This window comes from Eulemur rufifrons, chromosome 6, assembly GCF_041146395.1.
Source record: "Eulemur rufifrons isolate Redbay chromosome 6, OSU_ERuf_1, whole genome shotgun sequence".
NCBI classification, from domain to species: Eukaryota; Metazoa; Chordata; class Mammalia; order Primates; family Lemuridae; genus Eulemur; species Eulemur rufifrons.
In genome coordinates this window covers 98,162,852-98,182,332 of record NC_090988.1, presented here as the reverse complement: position 1 = coordinate 98,182,332, position 19,481 = coordinate 98,162,852, and the positions used below count along the sequence as shown (strand labels likewise).

At 61.6% G+C, this 19,481-nt stretch overlaps 2 protein-coding genes across 9 annotated transcripts in view; one reads left to right on the top strand and one right to left on the bottom strand.

The window, feature by feature from the left end:
• The window catches only part of MARK2 (microtubule affinity regulating kinase 2), a 56,526-nt gene extending 49,198 nt beyond the window's left edge, over positions 1 to 7,328 (top strand). The window contains exons 15-19 of one of the 8 annotated variants that reach the window (XM_069471682.1): positions 452 to 613; positions 1,249 to 1,506; positions 2,529 to 2,555; positions 4,566 to 4,610; positions 5,180 to 7,328. In XM_069471682.1, coding sequence (XP_069327783.1) covers positions 452 to 613; positions 1,249 to 1,506; positions 2,529 to 2,555; positions 4,566 to 4,610; positions 5,180 to 5,540 — 853 coding nt within the window. In that variant the 3' untranslated portion in view covers positions 5,541 to 7,328. The remainder of the gene's footprint in view (positions 1 to 451; positions 614 to 1,248; positions 1,507 to 2,528; positions 2,556 to 4,565; positions 4,611 to 5,179) is intronic. The other 7 variants (XM_069471684.1, XM_069471686.1, XM_069471687.1 and 4 more) reach the window with 7 other exon arrangements.
• A 224-nt stretch (positions 7,329 to 7,552) lies between these two features.
• On the bottom strand, positions 7,553 to 13,249 carry RCOR2 (REST corepressor 2). The gene is made up of 12 exons (XM_069470283.1): positions 12,409 to 13,249; positions 11,640 to 11,696; positions 11,284 to 11,364; positions 11,000 to 11,052; positions 10,750 to 10,911; positions 10,517 to 10,641; positions 10,364 to 10,433; positions 10,061 to 10,276; positions 9,149 to 9,226; positions 8,962 to 9,019; positions 8,592 to 8,821; positions 7,553 to 8,498 (listed from the first exon to the last, which is right to left on the bottom strand). Exons 1-12 carry the CDS (start codon positions 12,533 to 12,535, stop codon positions 8,184 to 8,186), a joined length of 1,572 nt encoding a protein of 523 aa, XP_069326384.1. The 5' UTR covers positions 12,536 to 13,249; the 3' UTR covers positions 7,553 to 8,183.
• Positions 13,250 to 19,481: the final 6,232 nt, after the last annotated feature.

Here is a 19,481-nt window from a genome sequence, read left to right as displayed (position 1 = left end):
GCCCATCTGAGGGGTGCACACACTGAGGGTGACTCCAGCTGTGCCCACGAGAGCAGAGCTCCCCAGCTTTGACTGTCAGTATCTCTTGGCATGTTGTGTTCCTGGCTCCACCTCTTCCAAGCTTCATGAAAGTTTCCTCTTAGCAACACCCTTGTCTTTCTGCAGAAGAAACTTCCTTGTTCTTAGAATTCCTAGGAGACCAACGCAGCCCGGAGGCAGTGGCCTCCTGTCAGCTTTCCTTCGATTCTGGTTTCCTCTTCCCAGGCTGTGACCCACCTCACTGCTTCCTCACTCCTCCCTCCACTTCCCAGCCCTGCCTTCCCCCGCCCGACTCGCATCCACCACTGCTGACACTGCTGGCTCTGGCCTTCCCTCTGCCCTTGCTTCCTAACCCGGGCCTCCAGCCCTCACCCACCCTAACCCAGGCCTCTCCGCTGCTTTTGTCTCCTAGCCTAACCATGCCAGGGTCCCGGGCCTCCACGGCTTCTGCTTCCGCCGCAGTCTCTGCGGCCCGGCCCCGCCAGCACCAGAAATCCATGTCGGCCTCCGTGCACCCCAACAAGGCCTCTGGGCTGCCCCCCACGGACAGTAACTGTGAGGTGCCGCGGCCCAGGCAAGTGTGCTGGGGCAGCTGAGCACCCGCTGCCCTCCGCCTGCCCTCCCCTTCCCCCAGCGATTTCTTCTTTCCACCTGGGGGTCCTGCTCTGTTCTTGTCATCTTAGCCACAAGGAATGGCTCTGTCACCTGTAGTCAGGAAGTGGAGGGAACGAAAAAGAGCATTAATGCTCCTCTTTTCCTCCAGTTCTCCCTCTCAGAACCGGTATGCAGGAAGCTGTCCTGAGGCTCCAAAGGAGACCCTTTTTGCTCCGAACCTTCGTGGGTTTCCTTAGGGTCCCGGGGATGGTCAGCATCACAGGGACTCAGTCCTCGAGGGTTGGTCCCCGTTGTCCCCTTGAGGGCCCAGTTGCTGGCTCCCAGGGAGCCCGCTCTCTCCAGCCTGTACTGCTCGCCACACACGGGACCTTCCTTGCCTCCCTCCCTCCCCAAACCATCTCCTTCCACTCCACGAGACTTTCTCCCCTGCCGCTGTCCTCAGTGGTCACACCCTTCCTTCTGTGTCCTTGTGATGGCTGCCTCTGCCCTAGCATTGCCCCTCCCTGTCCCCACCACAAGGTGCTCCTGGAGCCCAGTGGTAATAGCTTTCCTGTGCCTTACACGTTCCCCTCACCCCCACTTCTTTTCCCACAGCACAGCCCCCCAGCGTGTCCCTGTCGCCTCCCCCTCCGCCCACAACATCAGCAGCAGTGGTGGAGCCCCAGAACGAACTAATTTCCCCCGGGGTGTGTCCAGTCGAAGCACCTTCCATGCTGGGCAGCTCCGACAGGTGCGGGACCAGCAGAATTTGCCCTACGGTGTGACCCCAGCCTCTCCCTCTGGCCACAGCCAGGGCCGGCGGGGGGCCTCTGGGAGCATCTTCAGCAAGTTCACCTCCAAGTTTGTACGCAGGTGAGCCAGGGAACTTAGGGTGGCAGAGAGGCTCAGGCCAGGCCTTCCAACTTGCCTGGTGGTGGGAGGGCTAGGGACACCCAGAACCGGGGCTGGGTCCTGGGGATAGAATAGGCCTCAGGAATCCTAAGAAATTGGGTCTTTGTCAGCACCTGTGTGCCCAGGCCCCCCCCACCCCCGTAGGCCTCCTCACTCCTCACAGGCACCCCTCAGTCTCTGGCCCCAAGCAGATGGCCGATCCCGCCTCCTCTCTAGGAGAGTGTGAACTCAGATGCTAAAATAAAAGCCCCCCTCTTCTCTCCTGGGTTCCCATGGAAACTTATATTTGGTGACGCAGCTGCAAAGTCATGAGGTGTGAGCCAGGCTGGGCCGGCAAGGAAAATTTTTTCCTGGTCTGTGTCTTGCCCCTCTGACCGCCTGTCCCCCAGCCAGTTGGTTCCGTCTGGATGCAGCCACTCCCCTCGCTGCAGCCGCGTTCTTCCACTGGGGGGTGCCCAGGATGAAGCCCGTACGTGAAATAACTGGTGAGGGCCCACGGCAGCCTGCTCCCTTGCCACGGATGCTCTGATGCCTTTCTGTGTTAGACCCAGAGTGGGGATCTCTTCATGGGGTTCTCACACCCCCACAGAGGAACAGCTTGAGGTGCATCCAGCCATCTGGCCTCTTGGGATGCTCCCTGTCCCCATCCTACCCATTCCCCGCCCCCTTGGAGCAGCAGCTCATGAAGCAGCAGGGGCTTGGGGAGTGCAGGCTCACCTGCCCTCTTGCACTCCACTCCACTCCGCCGGAGGAGGCAAAAGCCACGGCCCCCGCAAGCCCCCGAGTGCAGGTGTGAGGGCTGCAGAGAGGGTGGGAGCAGGTCTGGAAGTCTGGGACTCTAGTCTCGCTGAGCGGCTCTTCCAAAAATGGGGTGACCCCTGAACCTGTAAAGCCCACTCCCCACCTGCTTATCCACATACCGTCTTGTTGGGTTTTTTTTTTATTTCTTTTTTTATTTTGTCTTTTTTTGTTTGTTTTTTTAGAAATCTGTCTTTCAGGTTTGCCAGAAGGTAGGCGTTGAGCCCGCTGTGTGTGTGTGTGTGTCTGTGTCCTGTGTCCTGCCTCCATCACTAACTCTCCTTTTCTGGCTCTTGCTCCGTCCCCCATCTGCTAACCAAGTCTGCGTGGCCCTCCTCTCTCTGCCATCTTAAAGGGATGACCCCTGCTTCTGAGTGGGCTCCAGCACAAGGCCTGCCCTCCCTGCCCCATACACACAGGCAGGGCTTGGGAACACGTGGCCCACTCAGGGCAAATGGCTTTGAAAACGAGGGGTCTTCCTTGGGCCCACAGTTATGCCTGTCCTCAAGCAAGGGGAGACCTCAGGGAATTCTCCCTTTAAGATTGTCTCCTCTCACCCACCCCAGGTTTTGGTCCCAAGCATTGGGTTTCTTTTCTGGCCCTTTCCCGTCATGTGCATGCGCTATGAAGAGGCTCCACTGGGCTTAAAAGGGCATCTGGGATGGTATCTCATTTGGGGGTCTCCTTCCTGGGCTTCCTGAATTTCAGGGCTGTGTGACCTCTTCTTCCCCGTGGCGTAGGGGATAGCAGGGTTTTGGAGCTACTACAGGGACACCAGAGTCCCAAGGTGTCAGTCTGACTCCTCTGGGCCCAAGGAGCCTTTGCCTCACAAGTGGGGCACAGCACCCCCTCCTGGCAGCTCCTGCAGAACCAGGCCCACTCCCATCCCCAGCCCAGCACCCCTGTCGCCAGCACAGCAGGATGAACCAAGCCTCCTCTCCTCTGGGCTCTCTCCAGATGTGCCCTATTCTAGGGCAGGGGCCGATCTCCCCAGGCCCTGGCGAAACACTGGGAGATCTGCACCCTCACTCAGGCATCTCCCTTCCTGGGCCACATCCTGGCTCCTTCACACCTGGCCTCATCCTCATCCTCTCTGCAGGCTTGGGTGGGCCAGATACCAAGCTGAACAATAAGGGCCAGGTTGGGAGCACTAGTGCCCCAGGGCTGTCGGCCCAGGCCCCGCGCTGATGGAGGAGCTGTCCAGACAGGGTCTTCAGGCTTTCCCCCGCCCTCCTCCTCCCACCCAGCTCTTCACTGCATGGCTGGCTGCTGCCTCAGGAGGCCCCAGTGGGGGCCTGGAGAGCACAGGGAGGGCTCCCTCCTCGCACAGCCGGGCTCCCCGCTCCTAGTGTGCTTGTTTGCACCCCTGTGTCTGTTGTGTCTTTGTGTTCCTTTCCATGTGCTGCTGCTGCTCTCTCACTCCTCTCACATCCCCCTCCCCTACAGTCCCCAATTTCCCGGCTCCAGGCACCCATCTTCCAGCCAGGAGCTGGAGAAGCCGCTCAGCAGGGCCAGACCTCTTCCCCACCCACTCTCCCAAGGTGTCTGCCCCGCCCTGCCCCACTCTCCATCCTCCCTCCTGTACGAGCAGATGGCCTGGCAAGCCAGCAGGTAGGGGCGTTACAAAAGGTCGGAGGAGGCGGCCTTTTCCACTCAGCAGAACCTGTCCCCAGGTGCCCACCAGGCAGATCTAGGCCTTGGCACTTTGAGCCGCCTGGGAGAGGCCTCTACATGCCCCCAACCCCTTCTCCCACAGAGATCCAAGCATTACAGCCCCTTCCCTCCAACAGGACTACAGTCCTGAGAGCCTAGTGCATTGGCAGAGGACCTACTCCCAGCCCCCAGCCCCCAGAACAGAGCGAGAGCCCTGGCTGTGGGCTGGTGGGGGAAGCTACCTCGTGCGGGGCCGCGTGCTCGGTACCGGCGCATGCACGGCCGTCCCCTGCCTGCCGAAGCCTCTGCTCCGTCTCCCCAGCACAGACCTGGGAGTGTGGGGAGGGTCAGGCCTCACGTGCTGGGCTCCCTGTTGGGAAGGACGATCCAGCTGCCAGTGTGAGGTGCTGCAGAGCCATGTTGGCCTGCCAGGTGATGGGCATGTGACCTTGGGCTTGGGTCCTGCCCACCCACTGGCGGCATCTCCCCAGACCCACTCTCACCTGGGTCTGTGGCGGTGGAAGGAGAGAGATCCCAGCACTAAACTCTCCCTCGCTCTGTTTTTTGAGGAACCTGAATGAACCTGAAAGCAAAGACCGAGTGGAGACGCTCAGGTGAGAGGGCTGGAGCCAGCACTGGCCCTGCCCGGGCCACCGGGCTTGCCACAAGCCTCCTGCTCCTCTCTTCCTTCTGCCACTTGGCTCTTCCTCTGGTGTTTCTGCCCTGTCCCCACCCTCTGGGGCCTTCCCTTCCCAAACCCAACTGCAGTAGTTCTGGGCCCTTCTCAGATCTGGTATATTCTGGAAGTCGAAGCCCTAGGTTGGGCAGTTGGAGCCACAGACTCCTATCCCTTGACTGCCTGACCTTTCAGCCGCCGCTGTCTGGAGAGACAGCCTGTGCCCGGTGCTGCTGAGTGCAGAAAAGAACCTGTAGCAGCATGGAGCTGTCACCCCCACCCCGGGGCTGGCTGCTCTGCCCCTCTCCATCCTGACAGGCGGCGGGTCGGAGGACTGCCACCCCCTTGCCTCCCTCTGCCCACCCCAGGCCAGGGTCTCGCCAGCCTTGTTGCTCCTGTGCTCCTCCCGCTCTCCTCTCTGGTCTCAGGGGCTGTCTGCCAGGGTGGCTCTCCCGGGGGTGCGGTGCCTCAGCCCCTCGCCTGACGCCGTCTCTGCCCTCTCCACAGACCTCATGTGGTGGGCGGCGGAGGCAACGACAAAGAAAAGGAAGAGTTTCGGGAGGCCAAGCCGCGCTCGCTCCGCTTCACGTGGAGTATGAAGACCACGAGCTCCATGGAGCCCAACGAGATGATGCGGGAGATCCGCAAGGTGCTGGACGCGAACAGCTGCCAGAGCGAGCTGCACGAGAAGTACATGCTGCTGTGCATGCACGGCACGCCGGGCCACGAGGACTTCGTGCAGTGGGAGATGGAGGTGTGCAAACTGCCGAGGCTGTCTCTCAACGGGGTTCGGTTTAAGCGGATATCGGGCACCTCCATGGCCTTCAAAAACATTGCCTCCAAAATAGCCAACGAGCTGAAGCTTTAACAGGCTGCCAGGAGCGGGGGGCGGCAGAGGCGGGCCAGCTGGACTTGGCTGCTGGGGCCGGCCGCTCCGTCCCACCTGGGCGAGACTGCAGCGATGGATTGGTGTGTCTCCCCTGCTGGCACTTCTCCCCTCCCTGGCCCTTCTGTTTTTTCTTCCATGTTTGTGGGGGATGGGAGATGGTCCTCCCCCCACATTCACCCCTGCCCAGAAATTCCCCCTTCCCCTCTCTCCCCCACAGGAGGCAAAGGAAGGGGAGGGTGGATGGGGGGGCAGGGCTCCCCCTCGGTACTGCGGTTGCACAGAGTATTTCGCCTAAACCAAGAAATTTTTTATTACCAAAAAGAAAAAAGAAAAAAAAAAAAAATCCCAGCGGCCACCTTTCCTCCCTGCCCCATTGGGACAGTCGAGACTGGATCTGTGGGGTTTCCCGGGAGGGTGGCTCAGGGCTGGAACACTCTCAGGCAAGAGTGGTGGAGTTCCCTGTCAGGCCCTCCGCCAGGCCCACTTTGGGCTTCTCCCCTCTCCTTCCCCTCCAAGCGAACCACCAGAGGTGGCCTTCCCCTGACCTCAGGCCCCTGGCTGGAGGCCTGGGCATGGGGCGCGGGGCGCGGGGCGCGGGGTGGGGGGTGGGGTGCTGCGCAGCCCTGAGTGGGTGGGGCTGGTGGCTGCTCTGGGGCTGCGGAGGCGGCGAGGGCAGGCAGAGGCTCTGGCCTCCCTCCACGCTGTGCCCTCTGCCCCCGCCTTCCCCAGAGCCGGGCATTTCCTTCCACAAGCTGCTGTGGGGACATTTGTTCCCCTCCTCAAAAGTCTGTGCCATCTTCTCCCGCCCCTCCTGGGTAGGAGGGGATGATCCCAGGGCTGGGAGAGGGGAGGGGACTGCAGGGCAGATTGGCTCCTCGGCCCCCAGGGGGCCGCTTGGGCTGCTGGTCTCCAGAGCAGGGGCGCTGGGCATTCTCCGTTATGGGAGAGCCTTTGTCTGAAAGCACAGCCCCCCTCGCTGCTCCTCTCCCCCACGGCTTCCCCTTCATTGGCATTAATCTGGGCACCAGCTCGCTCCATAGCAGTGACTTCCCTCACCACTCATCTCTCAGCCTTGCCTTTTCTTCCTGACACTGTCGCCCCTCCTCTCAGGAGACGCTGCCCAGGGCCTTGGGGCCGCCTGGCAGAAGGGCCGGGAGCGTCTGCCTCCATGGGGTGGGGACAGACAGGCCAAGTGACTCCCAGCTTGCTAACCTCTCGGCCAGCGTGGGAGTGGGTGGTTGTGGGCGCTTGGCTGGTGGCGGCCACTGCATCCCTTAATTTATTTCTCTGCTATTTCTGTTCTTGAGTAATTGGGGGAGGGAGTCCTACACAGAGGCTGCCCCTACCCTCACCTGAGTTGTACATTTTTTTGTGATGGGTTTTATTTTTTATTTTATTATTTTATTTTTTTTTTTTTGATTTATGATGACTCCACCCTTATTCATCACCCCCGCTCCCAGGCCAGGGTCAGCGACTAGGCGAGCCCTTGGGTCCCAGGAAGGGGCCTCGCCAACCTCAGCCCTCCTGCCCCACACTCCTATGCGGCTCAGACCAAGGGCTCCCCTCCTCCCTTCCCCCCTCCTGCCCTAGGGAACAGCCCGGGTGCTCTGAGGGGGCCGGGAGGGCATGGCTTGGCTCCCGAAGGGGGTGGGGGCTGGGGGCACCCAGGCAAGGTGGCCCCTCCCCACCTAGCCCCCTCCTCTCCCGCCCTGCACTTAGTTTCTCCTCTGGATCAAACACGTAATAAAGAGAATGTTTGGAATCTGAGCTGCCTGCTCCTGTTTCTTCTCCCAGCCAGGCAGGGACCCAGTCCCCTGTGGGCAAGATGTGGCCCAGCCCACCTGCCTTGCAGGAGAGTTGATTCCTGTCTGGGGCCTGAGGGAGAGGCCTCCACTGGGTGGGCCCAGCTCCCTACCACCCTCCAGGCACAGAACAGAAGCAAAGCCCAGGGCCCTTATACCAAAAGGGAAAGAGGACTCTGTAAGCTTGGAAGGTTTTATTTTTTTATTTTTTAAAAATGTTGAAAAATAAATCCACGTCTGCTGCATAAGTTCCCAACCCCCCTTTCTCCAAGCCTTTAGGAGGTGGGCATGGTGGGTTCCCTCAGAGCTCCTCGGCATTTCCCACTGGCCCCTGAAAACAGCTTCCCTTCCAGCCTCTGGGGCTGTGAGGCCCACCTACCCCGCTCCTGCCCCCCTCCCTACCTCACCCCAGACTTATTGCTAAAAGAAGGGAAAGAGGAATGAGAACAGCCAACACACCAAACTGTCTTCTCCCCCACCCCCACACTAAGGTCACTACCCCGTACACACAGGGCAGGGCCCACGGGCCAAGCCCCAGCAGACCAGGAGGCAGCCATTCCAGTCCCAGCCAGGAAGCAGAAAGTACCCTCGGGCCAGCCCAGAAGGCCCCTGAGCCCAGCCCCTGGCTGGAGGGAGACGGGCTCAGCTGCGAGAAACACATGCAGAACCCACAGGTCCAGGCTGTGCCAGTCGGCAGCTCTGGGTCTTTGAAAGACCTGGCAAGAGCCCTCAGTCCCCTCTATCCTCAGAGATACCGGAGATGCCTGGGATGTCCAGCAAAGGGGTTCTGGAGCCTCTGGTTGGTGGGGGACCTCAGGGCTCAGAGTGAGGGTGCTGGAGGTTCCAGAGAGGCTCCAATCAGGGTGGGTGGGGGCTGAGGGCCAGGACGGGCACCGTGGCGGGAGGCAGCCAGAGCAGGGCGGATGAGAGGCGGTGGGGGCTGGTTGGGGGCCAGCCGGGGCTGGAGGAAGCGGCCCTGCTGTAGTGGGGGTGGCTGGCGAAGCAGAGTGGGAGCCGTGGGCAGAGGTGGCCTCAGCAGCGGGGGTGGCTGGGACAGCGAGGTAGGAGGTGGAGGGGGGGGTGGCGCAGGGGGCACTGATCGGGGCACAGATGTTGAGACAGATGTAATCTGGACCTGAGGGCAGAGAGAAGCGGTAAGAGGCCAGGCTCTTCGCCACCCTCGGCCGGGTCTAAGGACCAAGGGGGTGCCTCTCTCCTCCCTTCTCACCTCATCGTCTTCCTCTAGGGCCGGGGCTGGCAAGGGAGGCCCTCTCCTAGCCTCCTCCATGGGGATGGGGGCTCCAGGGGCCCCATCCTGCTCGGCCTCCCATTCCTGCAGCACCTCCTCCAGATTGAAGCGGCGACGGTAGCTCACAAAGAAGGTCTTCACCTGGGTCAGGGTCTTGTTCCCAATCACCTCTGCAATAGCCCCAAAGTCTTTGCCATACCTACGGATGGCTGCAAGGGCCAAAAGGGCAGCACAGTGTGAATACCCCTTAGAACTAGTTATTTCCCTATTCCTTCCTCTCTGCCCTCAGCTGCTTGGAGGGTGGGGAGATCAGTTCCTGGGGTCCTCTTCTCCCCATGGCCTAACCCACCTTGGACAGCCAAAAGCTGCTCATCTGTGGTCCAGCGGGAGTTGAACTTGGTATTGGCCTGGAAAGCAAGGCATGTATCCCTTAGGCTCAAAAATGTGGGAATGGAAGCCCTAGCCCTCAAGCAGAACCCTTTCTGCTCTGCCTCCAGAGAGAACACTTTTCTGTACCCACGCTTGAAGAGCCTCACCTCGGGGGGGCGGAGTGGGTCAATGCCGCCCTCCAGGGCTTGGCGCAGGCTGCTGTTGGTCTGCTTCATGCTCTGCACCTGGGAGGGCCAGGAAATGGAGGCACATCAGACTCTCCCTCGCAGGCAGGCCGCCACACCCTCGCAGGGCCCTATTTCTGCACAGACCAGCCCCACTGCTCTGCCACCCACCATCTCATTCCGCCCCCTCACAACTACGCAGTCAGGGAGAATGCTGGGGTTCTCTCTTCTGCAGAGCAGTTTTGTTTGTTTGTTTGTGTTTTATAGAGACAGGTTCTCGCTAAACTCCAGGCCTCAGTGGATCCTCCTGCCTCAGCCTCCCAAAGTGCTGGGATTACCAGTATGAGCCACTGTGCCTGGCCCAGACCAGTTTTTTAAGAAGGCCCAGAGGCTGGGCACGGTGGCTCACACCTGTAATCCTAGCACTCTGGGAGGCCGAGGCAGGAGGATCGCTTGAGCTCAGGAGTTCGAGACCACACTGAGCAAGAGTGAGACCCCGTCTCTACTAAAAATACAAAGAAATTAGCTGGACAACTAAAAATATATATAAAAAATTAGCTGGACATGGTGGTGCACGCCTGTAGTCCCAGCTACTCGGGAGGCTGAGGCAGGAGGATCGCTTGAGCCCAGGAGTTTGAGGTTGCTGTAAGCCAGGCTGACGCCACGGCACTCACTCTAGCCCAGACAACAGAGTGAGACTCTGCCTCAAAAAAAAAAAAAAAAAAAAAAAAAAAAAACCCCAGAAAAGAATGCCACATTACCCAGAGTCCTGAGGACGGGCAAAGACAGGCCTGGCACCTGCACCCCCTCCCTTACACCTCAGCTGCTCCCAAAGTTTAGTTCCCAGATGCCAACTGCCCCCTTTGCATGGCCCCTTCGTTTCTCAGCCCCCACCTGGCGCTTGAGGGAGATGAGCTGGGAGTCCAGACCTCGGAGTGTGAGGTTGGCCAGGTCCGGGCTTCCTGACACTGCAGTTAGGCCCTCAGGGCTCAGGTACATGCCCTTGGGTGGGCGACGCCGGGTTCTCAAGGGGTGGTGGCGGTACTGAGACACCTGGACCTCCTTCTTCCCAGGGCCTGGGCGTGCATTCAGGGGCCGAGACGGCAGAGGCTGCCAGGGAAAGAGGAGGGCATGGTTGGTGCAGAGCTGGAGGAGAGGCAGCAGGCAGGCAGGGCCACACCAGCTCTGGGAGCTCACCTCCCGCTTGGGGTCTCCAGCATCGGGCTCTCCCTCACTCACAGCTCCTCGTCCTTCTTCAAGCTCATCACTGCTGACACAGGGGCCAGGGAGGGAATGAGGCAGGGGCCAGGACTCTGCCTGCCCCCACCTGGTACCGGCCTGTGCCCCCACCTGTCTTCTTTGTCCTTGCGGCCCCCCAGCCGCCGTGCCTGTCTGTCCATCACGCTAGTTCGGCTGCGGGTCTTCTTCCAAGAGTAGTAATATTTCACCAGGCTGGGAATCAGTTTGTCGGGCAGCTGGAGGAGGCAAGGCCAGAGGTTGGGGCCCACCCAAGTCCCCGGGCCCCAGGTAAGCTCCTCAGGAAGGAGGAGCTGAGGAGCGCTGGGCAGGCAGAAGGGCTTTACCATCTGCTGGATCCGCTGGAAGCACTTGCCGTGGAAGCCAAAGGCCTGTTCAAACAGCACCTTGTCCTCCACTGTCCACTCATCAGGGAATGGAGTAAAGTTGGCCAGGTCAGCCAGTGACTTCTCCACATCGTGCTTGTGCCACAGGAGCATGCCCAGCGCCTGGCTCAGGATGAGGGGCAACTCAGGCTCAGCTGCCCCCAGCACTGTCCCGTCCGCACTCTCAAATCCCTGCGGGGCAAAGGCTCACCTGCTCGATGTTGTAGCCATGCTTCTCCTTGGCCATCGCAATGTACTTGTCAACTGCAGGAGTGGGAGGGGCGGGGTCTTGGAGGGGGTGACAGCTCCTAACCCAGACCTGTCCAGAAAGGGGTACCCCCAGGGGCTAGGCCCCGAACCCAAGCCCCAGGGCAGGGCTGAACCTGCACACCTCAGCCTCCAGCGCCCCTCCAGGAAGAGCTGGCCTGGGGGTGGGATGAACCCAAGACCCCACCTCCCATGGATGAATATGAACCAGGGTCCCACCCCACTCACGCTTGGCATCTGACACACAGTGGTTGGGTGACCACACTAGCATCCCCTTCAGCTCCTTGTTGCTGTAGCGTGCGGGGCTCTCTGAAAGGCGGAGGAGGAGAGGGGAGATGCTCAGATCAGCCTCCTGGCCCCAGCTAGCCAGGGCCAGAGGGCAGCGGAGTGGGGCCTGGGAGGTGAGACCCAGAAGGGAAGGAGGGGCAGAGGACCAGACAGGAAGGCAGAGCGGGAAAACTAACCATGCCATGGGGCCACCCACCGCCGCCTGCCTCCCAGTGGGAGCCAGCCAAGGGCCCCCCAGGTGGGGCTGAAGGCCAAGCCACGGGCCTCTCCCCGTCGCAGCCTGTCCTGCCACTCACCAGGCTTGCACTCCGGAATTACAGCCTGGTAATTGGTTCCAACACGGATCATGCTGTCTGTGGAGCCAGGGGAAGGCAGTGATCACTTCAGGGAGGGAGGGAGAGAGGATGCGGGGGAGGTGGCTGGCCTGGAGTTCTCCTTCCTGACCACCCAGGGCCCCCATCTTCCAGGAGGCTCACTTTTCCCTAAGCTTCCCCCTCACCCCTGTTACCCTCAGCCACAGAGGAACTGGAAGAGACCCTGCCTAGTCATGGCCACTGGGGGTGGAGGGTAGCCACGGGGACAGTTTCAGAGTCCAAGCCAAACAGAGCGCTTTGTTCTGGCCAGGGACTGGAGGGTTGGAGGGCAGCCCCTAGACCTGGACCACAGCCCTGCGGGGCACCCAAGGCTCCTCCCCACATGAGCCTCACAGCTGGGTGTGGAGGTGTCTCTCCAGCCCCTGCCCCAGCCAGACCTCAGTCCCCTGCAAGGTGGCAAGGTTTGCGGGACCCAATCTCTGCAAGGAGGGGATGCCTGGTTCCCTGAGGGACTGAGGGCAGGGCGGGGACGGGCAGGACCGCATCCGCCGCACCGAGGGGCCCAGCCTCCAGACTCCCGGTGCTGGCACCCAGGGCTTGGGGTAGAAGCAAGGCAAAGGCTCCAATCCAGGAGAGGCAGGAAGCATCAGTGTAACAGGCCCGTGGTCTGCAACTCTTCCCCCTCCCGCCGCCCCCCGCGCCCCCCCCACCTTGGGCCAGCGCGCCTTTAACCCTAGGCCGCCTGGCTCACCGTGCGAGTGCTCCTCCTCGCTGCTGTCATCCTCCGAGTGGGGCTGTCCACCGTTGGGCACCGTCTTGGCCCGGCTGCGGGACAGGATCCCGGAGCCCGCGCTCGGCTTCTCCATCACGGAGGGCATTACCCCGCCCTGCTGCCCCGGGGGCCGCGGGAGCCTTCGGAGAGCGACTGTGGTTGCCGCGCTCGCCTCGAGTGCCGCGCCCGGCCCGGCCTGGAGAGGTCGCCAGTGAGGTTACGAGAGGCAGGAGGTCAGCGTGGCTGGGGTCCGGCGGGGCGGGAGCCAGCAGGCAGCCCCAGCGCTCTCCGCGACCCCCACGGGCGAGGGCGTCAGAAAAGTTTGTGCAGAAGTGGGGTACGCGGGGGATGAGCGCAAGGTCCGGTACGGCTGAGGCACGCTCGTTCTGTACGCCCCTCGGGGCTGGAGCTTCCCGGGAGAAGTCGGGGCGCCTTGCCTTCGGGGCGCCCCGGAACCCCGCAGCCCGCCTGCCCACGCCGTTCAGCGGGCGGGCCCTGCAACACAATTTGCGCTCCCCGCGGGCTCCGCGCCTCTCGACTGCGCCAGGGATGCCCCAGGCTCCAGGTGGGGACCCCTGTCCCAGACAGACCCCTGCCCGCGACGGCAGCCGGCGGGGCCCCGGCGGCGGCGGCGGCGGCGGCGGCGGCGGCGGGACGGCGCGCACAGCGCGCGGCGCGGAGCAGAGTTGCCGGGAGGCGGGCGGAGCGCAGCCGCGGGTGCCGCCTCGCACCCTCCCTGAAGCGCTCGCTCTCCCCGCCGCGCTCGGGCTGCCGCTCGCTCGCCCGCTCTCCGCCGCCGCTCGCTCCTCGCGCACACAATGAAGCTGCTGGCAGGGAAGTAGTGCCGGCTGCGGCCTCAGCACCCCTCCCCCAGCCGATGCCTCCGCCAGCTGAACATCTGGCCCTGGGGTGGGAGGGAGGGCTGGGGGGCGGGGCCTGGGGGCCGGGGCTAGACCTCCAGGGGGTGGGATCAGGACCTGGGTGGGGAGCGCGTCCCTCTGCGGGGCCCCCCTCGCGTCCCTGGGCTCCCAGACTTGCCCCTGGGGGAACCCTACTGTCCCCCAGGAGTAGCCGGGGGTCAGCCCCACCCACGCGCACAGCAGCCTCACACACTAGTGGGCTCGGGTTACTGCCGCCTGCCCCCGGGGGCCCTGAGGCCGCCTGCCCGCCCGCCCGGGTGGAGCCCAGCTTTTCCTTCCATTTCCCTTCCTGCCAAGGAACTCCCCGCCCCCCCTTCCGCAGGGGGAACCCCCCTTCATGCGCCCTTGGGGGCCAGAACGGATGGGAGGCCGGACAGGCGAGGAGTGAATTCCTCCAAGAGCTACCCGGCCAAGAACCTGGCTTCTGGTGGATCTGTGGGTCTCCAGGGGTCACCTCAACTCCCTTTAACTGCTGCAGTCTGCACCCTAAAACAGTGGCAGCAAGGGCTGAGGGATGGGTAGTGGGGGCATAGGGGAAGGTCTGGACTGCAGGGGAGGGAGGAGCTGGGTCTCCTCCCCACAGGGTTCACTGTCACCCCAGCTGGAAGCTGCATCTCCCTCCCCCCGGACAAGCACGGGCAGAGTGACAGACAGGGAAGCGGGTAGAGCGGCACAGACGGAGATGGGGGAGGGGGTGGGCAGAGACTTTCAAAGCCAGACCCAGCCACCCTGCCAGGCACACAAAGAGCCAGCGCACACACCGGCGGCGGCTCCGAGCCTGCGAGCTGCGGCGGTGCCGGTCCCCGCCGCCCGGGGCACGTGCTGCGGCGCACACAAGCCAGAGCCCCCGCCCGCCGCCCCTCCCACCCGGAGCCCCAGACTCCTGGACACACCTCCACCCGGGCACACCCCGCTGTGCCCAGACCGAGCTGAGCCTGCACTTGCGCCCTCCTCTCCCTTCCCTTCCACGGCCACTCTGTAATCAGATTTCTAAATTTAGAAGCAGCCCAGGGCCCAGCCAGGGATCCCCGCCCCCACTCTTTGCCTGCGGCCGCGCGGCCAGGGTCCTGCGGTCGGGCCACGACCCGGCTGGGGCCGCCTGTTCCTGGGGGCTCCTGCGGGCGGCCGCGCAAAGCCAGGCCTGACCCCACCCGGCTGCTGCGCCGTCGGGCCACTTGGGGCCACCCAGCCAGCAGCCACGTTGCCCTCCACACCTCGGGCCAGGGCTACGGGGCCTTTTTCCTCCTCTTAAATCATGAATTGGGCACCAAGCCCCAGGGTGGGGAGGTCTGGACAAAGGAGAAGAATGAATGGACCAAAGACTGGTCTGAGCTAAGGAGGTCTGCGCCAAGGTGAAAGGAGTCTTCCCAGGCTGACCTGTTCTGCGTGGCAGGGTGCCATCCCTGCCCCCAGCACCTCCATGCTTTGGGGAGGCTCTCACTTCTGCCCCTCCTGCCTGGCAGGCAACTGTTGCTGCACACCACCCTCTCCATCCTGGTGGCTTCCATCTTGCCTGGTGTCCCCCATTAGGCAGGACGTCAGTTGGGTCAGTTGGGTGCCCCATGCGAGCGCGCGCCCCCCCCCTTCCCACACTGGGGTCCAGGGCCCAGCCTCCTCACCCTCAGCCCCAGGCTTCAGCACCAGGCTGATTTCTTGCGTCCCTCCTCCAGGGCTGCCCCAGGTACCCCCAGTCTCTCTAACAAGGATCCCCAGCCACTAGCTTCCCTCCTGCCCCAACACCAAGCCCCTCAAGTAAAAACCTAATTCATTTCTATCTCGAGCCAGGCACTCAGGGCCAAAGGAAGTCTGCCCTGGAGGTGGGGGCAGGGACGGGAGGTTTATTCCTTAGAGGGAGGTCCCTAGGCCCTGGCGTGGTAAGGCTTCTGCCTAGGAGGCAGGAGATGACATGGGGGGTTATCCTAGGAGTTTGGGGTGAGTGTGGGGCTACAGTGCCCTGAGAGGAGGTGCATTCCTAGTGAGCAACCTCCTCCTCAAGGGGCAAGGGTGCAGGGCTAGGAGGGGGAGGGGCAAGGCCCCACCCCTCCCACCTGCTGCAGCCGCCCCCTCCCCAGCTGGCCCCCTCTTTTGTGCGAAGCCACACAAAGGACAAGGGGCCCGGGCCGGCCTGGCCATCTGCTCCCAGCAGCCTGAAGGCTCTTAAAGAGACAGCACCCCCTCCCTGCTGCCCTGGGGCTGCGGGGCAGGGCTGCACCACTGGACCGGGCTCAGCCATATGCAAAATCCCACCCACATTTCCTGGGCTGCCCAAGCCCCCAGGTCAGGAATCATCCTCCCCCAGGCCACGGGTGCAGAGGTGCCACGTGGCCAGGAACAGGGGCTGTGGGAGGGAGAGAGGAGAGACAGCCCGGGGACCAGCCCCTCCTTGCCTCCAGCCTGAGGCAGCCCAAGGGCCCTGGAAGCTCACAGCACACAGGGCGGCCCCAGAACTGGGGTCCCTCACCTCCCTGAGGCCACCTCAGAGCTTAGCGAGAGCTGCTGAGCTCCGGGAATGCCCTCCCCGCCATTTGCGCGGAGGAGCGCCTACTCATCCTTCCACAGGGAGGACGACAGTGTGTTCTCAGAGAGCTACAGGCCGCTTGCAGCAAGCCGTGATGGGGCACAGTCGCTTCCTGCCTTTTTCCAGATGAGGAAACTGAGGCATTGGCCCCCACACAGGGCTCTGCCTGAAGCTGGCCTCGCTGGCCAAGGCCAGAAAAGTCTCCTCATCCCTGACATCCCCAGGGAAGCCCACTCTGGACAAGCCAAATCCCACCTGGTGCCTTTGCCACGCAGCTTAGGGACAAAAGTTTACATGATCTGTGTGGCTATTTTTCTTGCCTGTCTCCCTGCTGGGCTTTGAGCCCCATAAGGGCAGGGACTGTGTTCACTGCTGTGTTCTCAGGGCCCCGCATACACTAGGCACTCAGAAAGCGTTGAATGAATAAATGTTGAGAGCCCAGAGAGCCCTTCTCCTCCCCAGGCTCCTCTGTGCTCCCCTGCTGGGCATCTGGCCTCCTCCTTCCTCAAGGTGAGGTGGAGGGGACAAAGTTTGAACAGGGATGCTGGGAAAGAAAAGAAGGGTGACCTTGGGTAAGCCACCGGCCTCCCCTCTCGGCTCCCTCCTCCCAAAGGCGGGGGCAGCTCCAGCCAATCCAAGCCTGCCAGCCCTGCCAGACAGACTGGGACTGTCCCAAGCTCTGGCCCTGCAAGGCCGGCTGCTGTGGTGTGGTGCCTGGGACCCTGGCCAGGCCCTCAGTGGCCAGGGCCAAGGGGCTAAACTTGGGGAGGGAGGCAGGCAGGAGGGCGGGCCCTGGGGTGGGGGAGGGCTGGTGGCTGGATCTGAGCAGAAACCTGGCTGAGCAACTGGGGGCTCTTGGAGGAGGTGCTTTCGTGGACTGGGAGCCTAGGGGGAGGTGGCCTACAGAGTGCCAGGAGCATGGGAGCTCCCTCCTGGGCCCCCCACCCTCTCCGTCCTGCCCAGACAGGAACTTGGTCCCTCCTCCCCACATGCCCACTGTCCTCACCCTGCAGGCAGTGTGACCCAGGGTGCTGCCCTCCCCAACTCTGGGCCCTGTTGTGATCCCCTGGCCTGGCTTGCACGCCCCTCCCCAGCTGCCCCCCCAGGGTTGTGCGGAGGCTGAGAGAAGGAGACAGAGGTGGCAATCCAAGCACCCATGCACCACCTACACCGAGGTCCTGTGAGGAGGGCTAATGGGGGCAAGCCAGGCACATCTGGGAGTGGCGTGGGGGCAGGACAGAGCAGGACCAGGGTGAGGTCAGTAAGGAGATCCCAGGCTTCCTGACACCCACGCTGAGGAAATCTGACTCCCTGAGCAGAGCAGGAACCTGGGAGGAAGGGTCAACAAGACCTCAGTTGAGAAAGACAGGAATGCGACTGGCGGGGCTCCCCGACTCCAGGAGGGGGCAGCTTCCAGACCAGGAGCTGCTGGGTTTCTCCGGAAGCTGGGAAGGGGCCTCCCCTTGCCCTCACCTGGGCAACAGCTGCGCCCTCTGGCGGTGACAGCATGGACCAAGGGGGCCCCACCTCAGTCTGGCACAAACGTCTTCCCGGGAGGTTGAGCCTGGCACCCTGAGGAGCCAATGCTCCTGGGGCAAGTGCCTGGATCACAGTCCCCCCAGAGCCATTGCAGTCACTGAGCCTTAGATCCATCCCCGAGTCCTTCCCCACAGCCACCAGCAACCTCCCAGAGCAGTCAGGGGAGCAGAGGCCCTGAGGGAAGCCACAGGATCTCAGAGTAGGGTGAGGCTGGCTCTGCTTCTTGCGTGCTATGTGGCTTTCGGTGAGCCTCCGTCCCACTGTCTCTAAAAGGGAGTGACAATCCTGACCTCATCATTTGTGAGGAGGATCCAAGCACATCTTGGATGGAATGTAGTAAGAACAGCAATCAACGCTGGTTTCCTTCTGAAGCAGGGGTCCCCTCCCGAGCACCCCAGAAGGGCCCTCTCGGCCCATGGTTCACTGCTCTATGAGAAAGCTCAGGCCGGGCGCGGTGGCTCACGCCTGTAATCCTAGCACTCTGGGAGGCCGAGGCGGGTGGATTGCTCAAGGTCAGGAGTTCGAGACCAGCCTGAGCAAGACCCCGTCTCTACTAAAAATAGAACGACATTATATGGACAACTAAAAATCTATATAGAAAAAATTAGCCGGGCATAGTGGCGCATGCCTGTAGTCCCAGCTACTCGGGAGGCTGAGGCAGTAGGATCGCTTAAGCCGAGGAGTCTGAGGTTGCTGTGAGCTAAGCTGATGCCACGGCACTCACTCTAGCCTGGGCAACAAAGTGAGACTCTGTCTCAACAAAAAAAAAAAAAAAAAAAAAAAAGAAAGCTCATACCCATGGACCAGCTCAAGGTCATGTCCACCTTGGGCTCCTGGGTCTGACCTCTAGAGCAAGAAGTTTCTCCTCCATGACATAAGACACTTGACATCCTCCCTTTTATAATTGGAATGTATCCCCCAAAGTTCATGTGTTGGAAACTTAATGCCCGACGCAATCGTGTTGAGAAGTGGGAACTCTAAGAGGTGATTAGGCCATGAGCCTCTGCCCCCAGGAATACACTAATGCCATTATCTCAAGACTGGGTTCCAGACAAACAATGAATTTGGCCCCCTTCCCATCTCTCTCTTTCTCGTTCCCAAGTGCACTTTCCCTTGCCCTTTTGCCTTCTGGCCAGAAGGACCTAGAAATAAGGCCCTCACCTGATGCCAGCACCATGCTCTTGGACTTTCCAGCCTCTAGAACTGTGAGCCAAGTAAACTTCTATTGTGTATAAGCTACCCAGTCTCAGGCATTCTGTTACAGCAACACAAAATGGACTAGGTTTGTCGATGGCTCCAGAGTCTTGCCTTCAGTCTAACCCCTCTAATCCACTGTGCACACATAGCTGGATACATTTTTTTTTTTTCCTGAGGCAGGGTCATGCTCTGTTGCTACCCAGGCTAGACTGCAGTGGCATCATCATAACTCACCGCAACCTCAAACTCCTGGGCTCAAGCCGTCCTCATGCCACAATGCTCAGCTAATTTTTCTGTAGAGATGGGTCTTGATATGTTGCCCAGACTGGTCTCAAACTCCTGGCCTCAAGCGATCCTCCCACCTCAGCCTCCCAAAGTGCTGGGATCACAGGCATGAGCCACCACACCCAGCCTGGATACAAATTCTTAAATATTGCTTTGATCATGTCCCCTTCCTGCTCAATAACCTTCCATGGTTCCCTATTGCTAAGTACTCAAGGGCCTTCTGGCCTGTGTCTGATCCAGCCAAACAGGTCTGCTCACCCTTCTGCTGGGCCCCACCTGGTGCCCCAGAGTGCCCCACCCACCCTACAAACCCTGGCCTGGCCTACCGATATGCATGTTCCACACCCAGCCCTCCCTCAGGGCTGCTGGGCTCTGCAGGTGAGCTCTGCTCTGCCAGGGCACATCCAGGGCTCCCTCCGCTCACTGCTCTCCCCACCTGCCACCTCCATAGTCTTCCTCCACACCCCTCCCACACATGCCTCTCAGCACATGACCTTGCCTCCCACCTGCAGAGAGAATCAAGGCCATCTGGGAGGAACACCCTCCGTGGCTGGCCCCTCCTCCTTCTCTGTCCCTCTAGTGTAGCTGTCCCT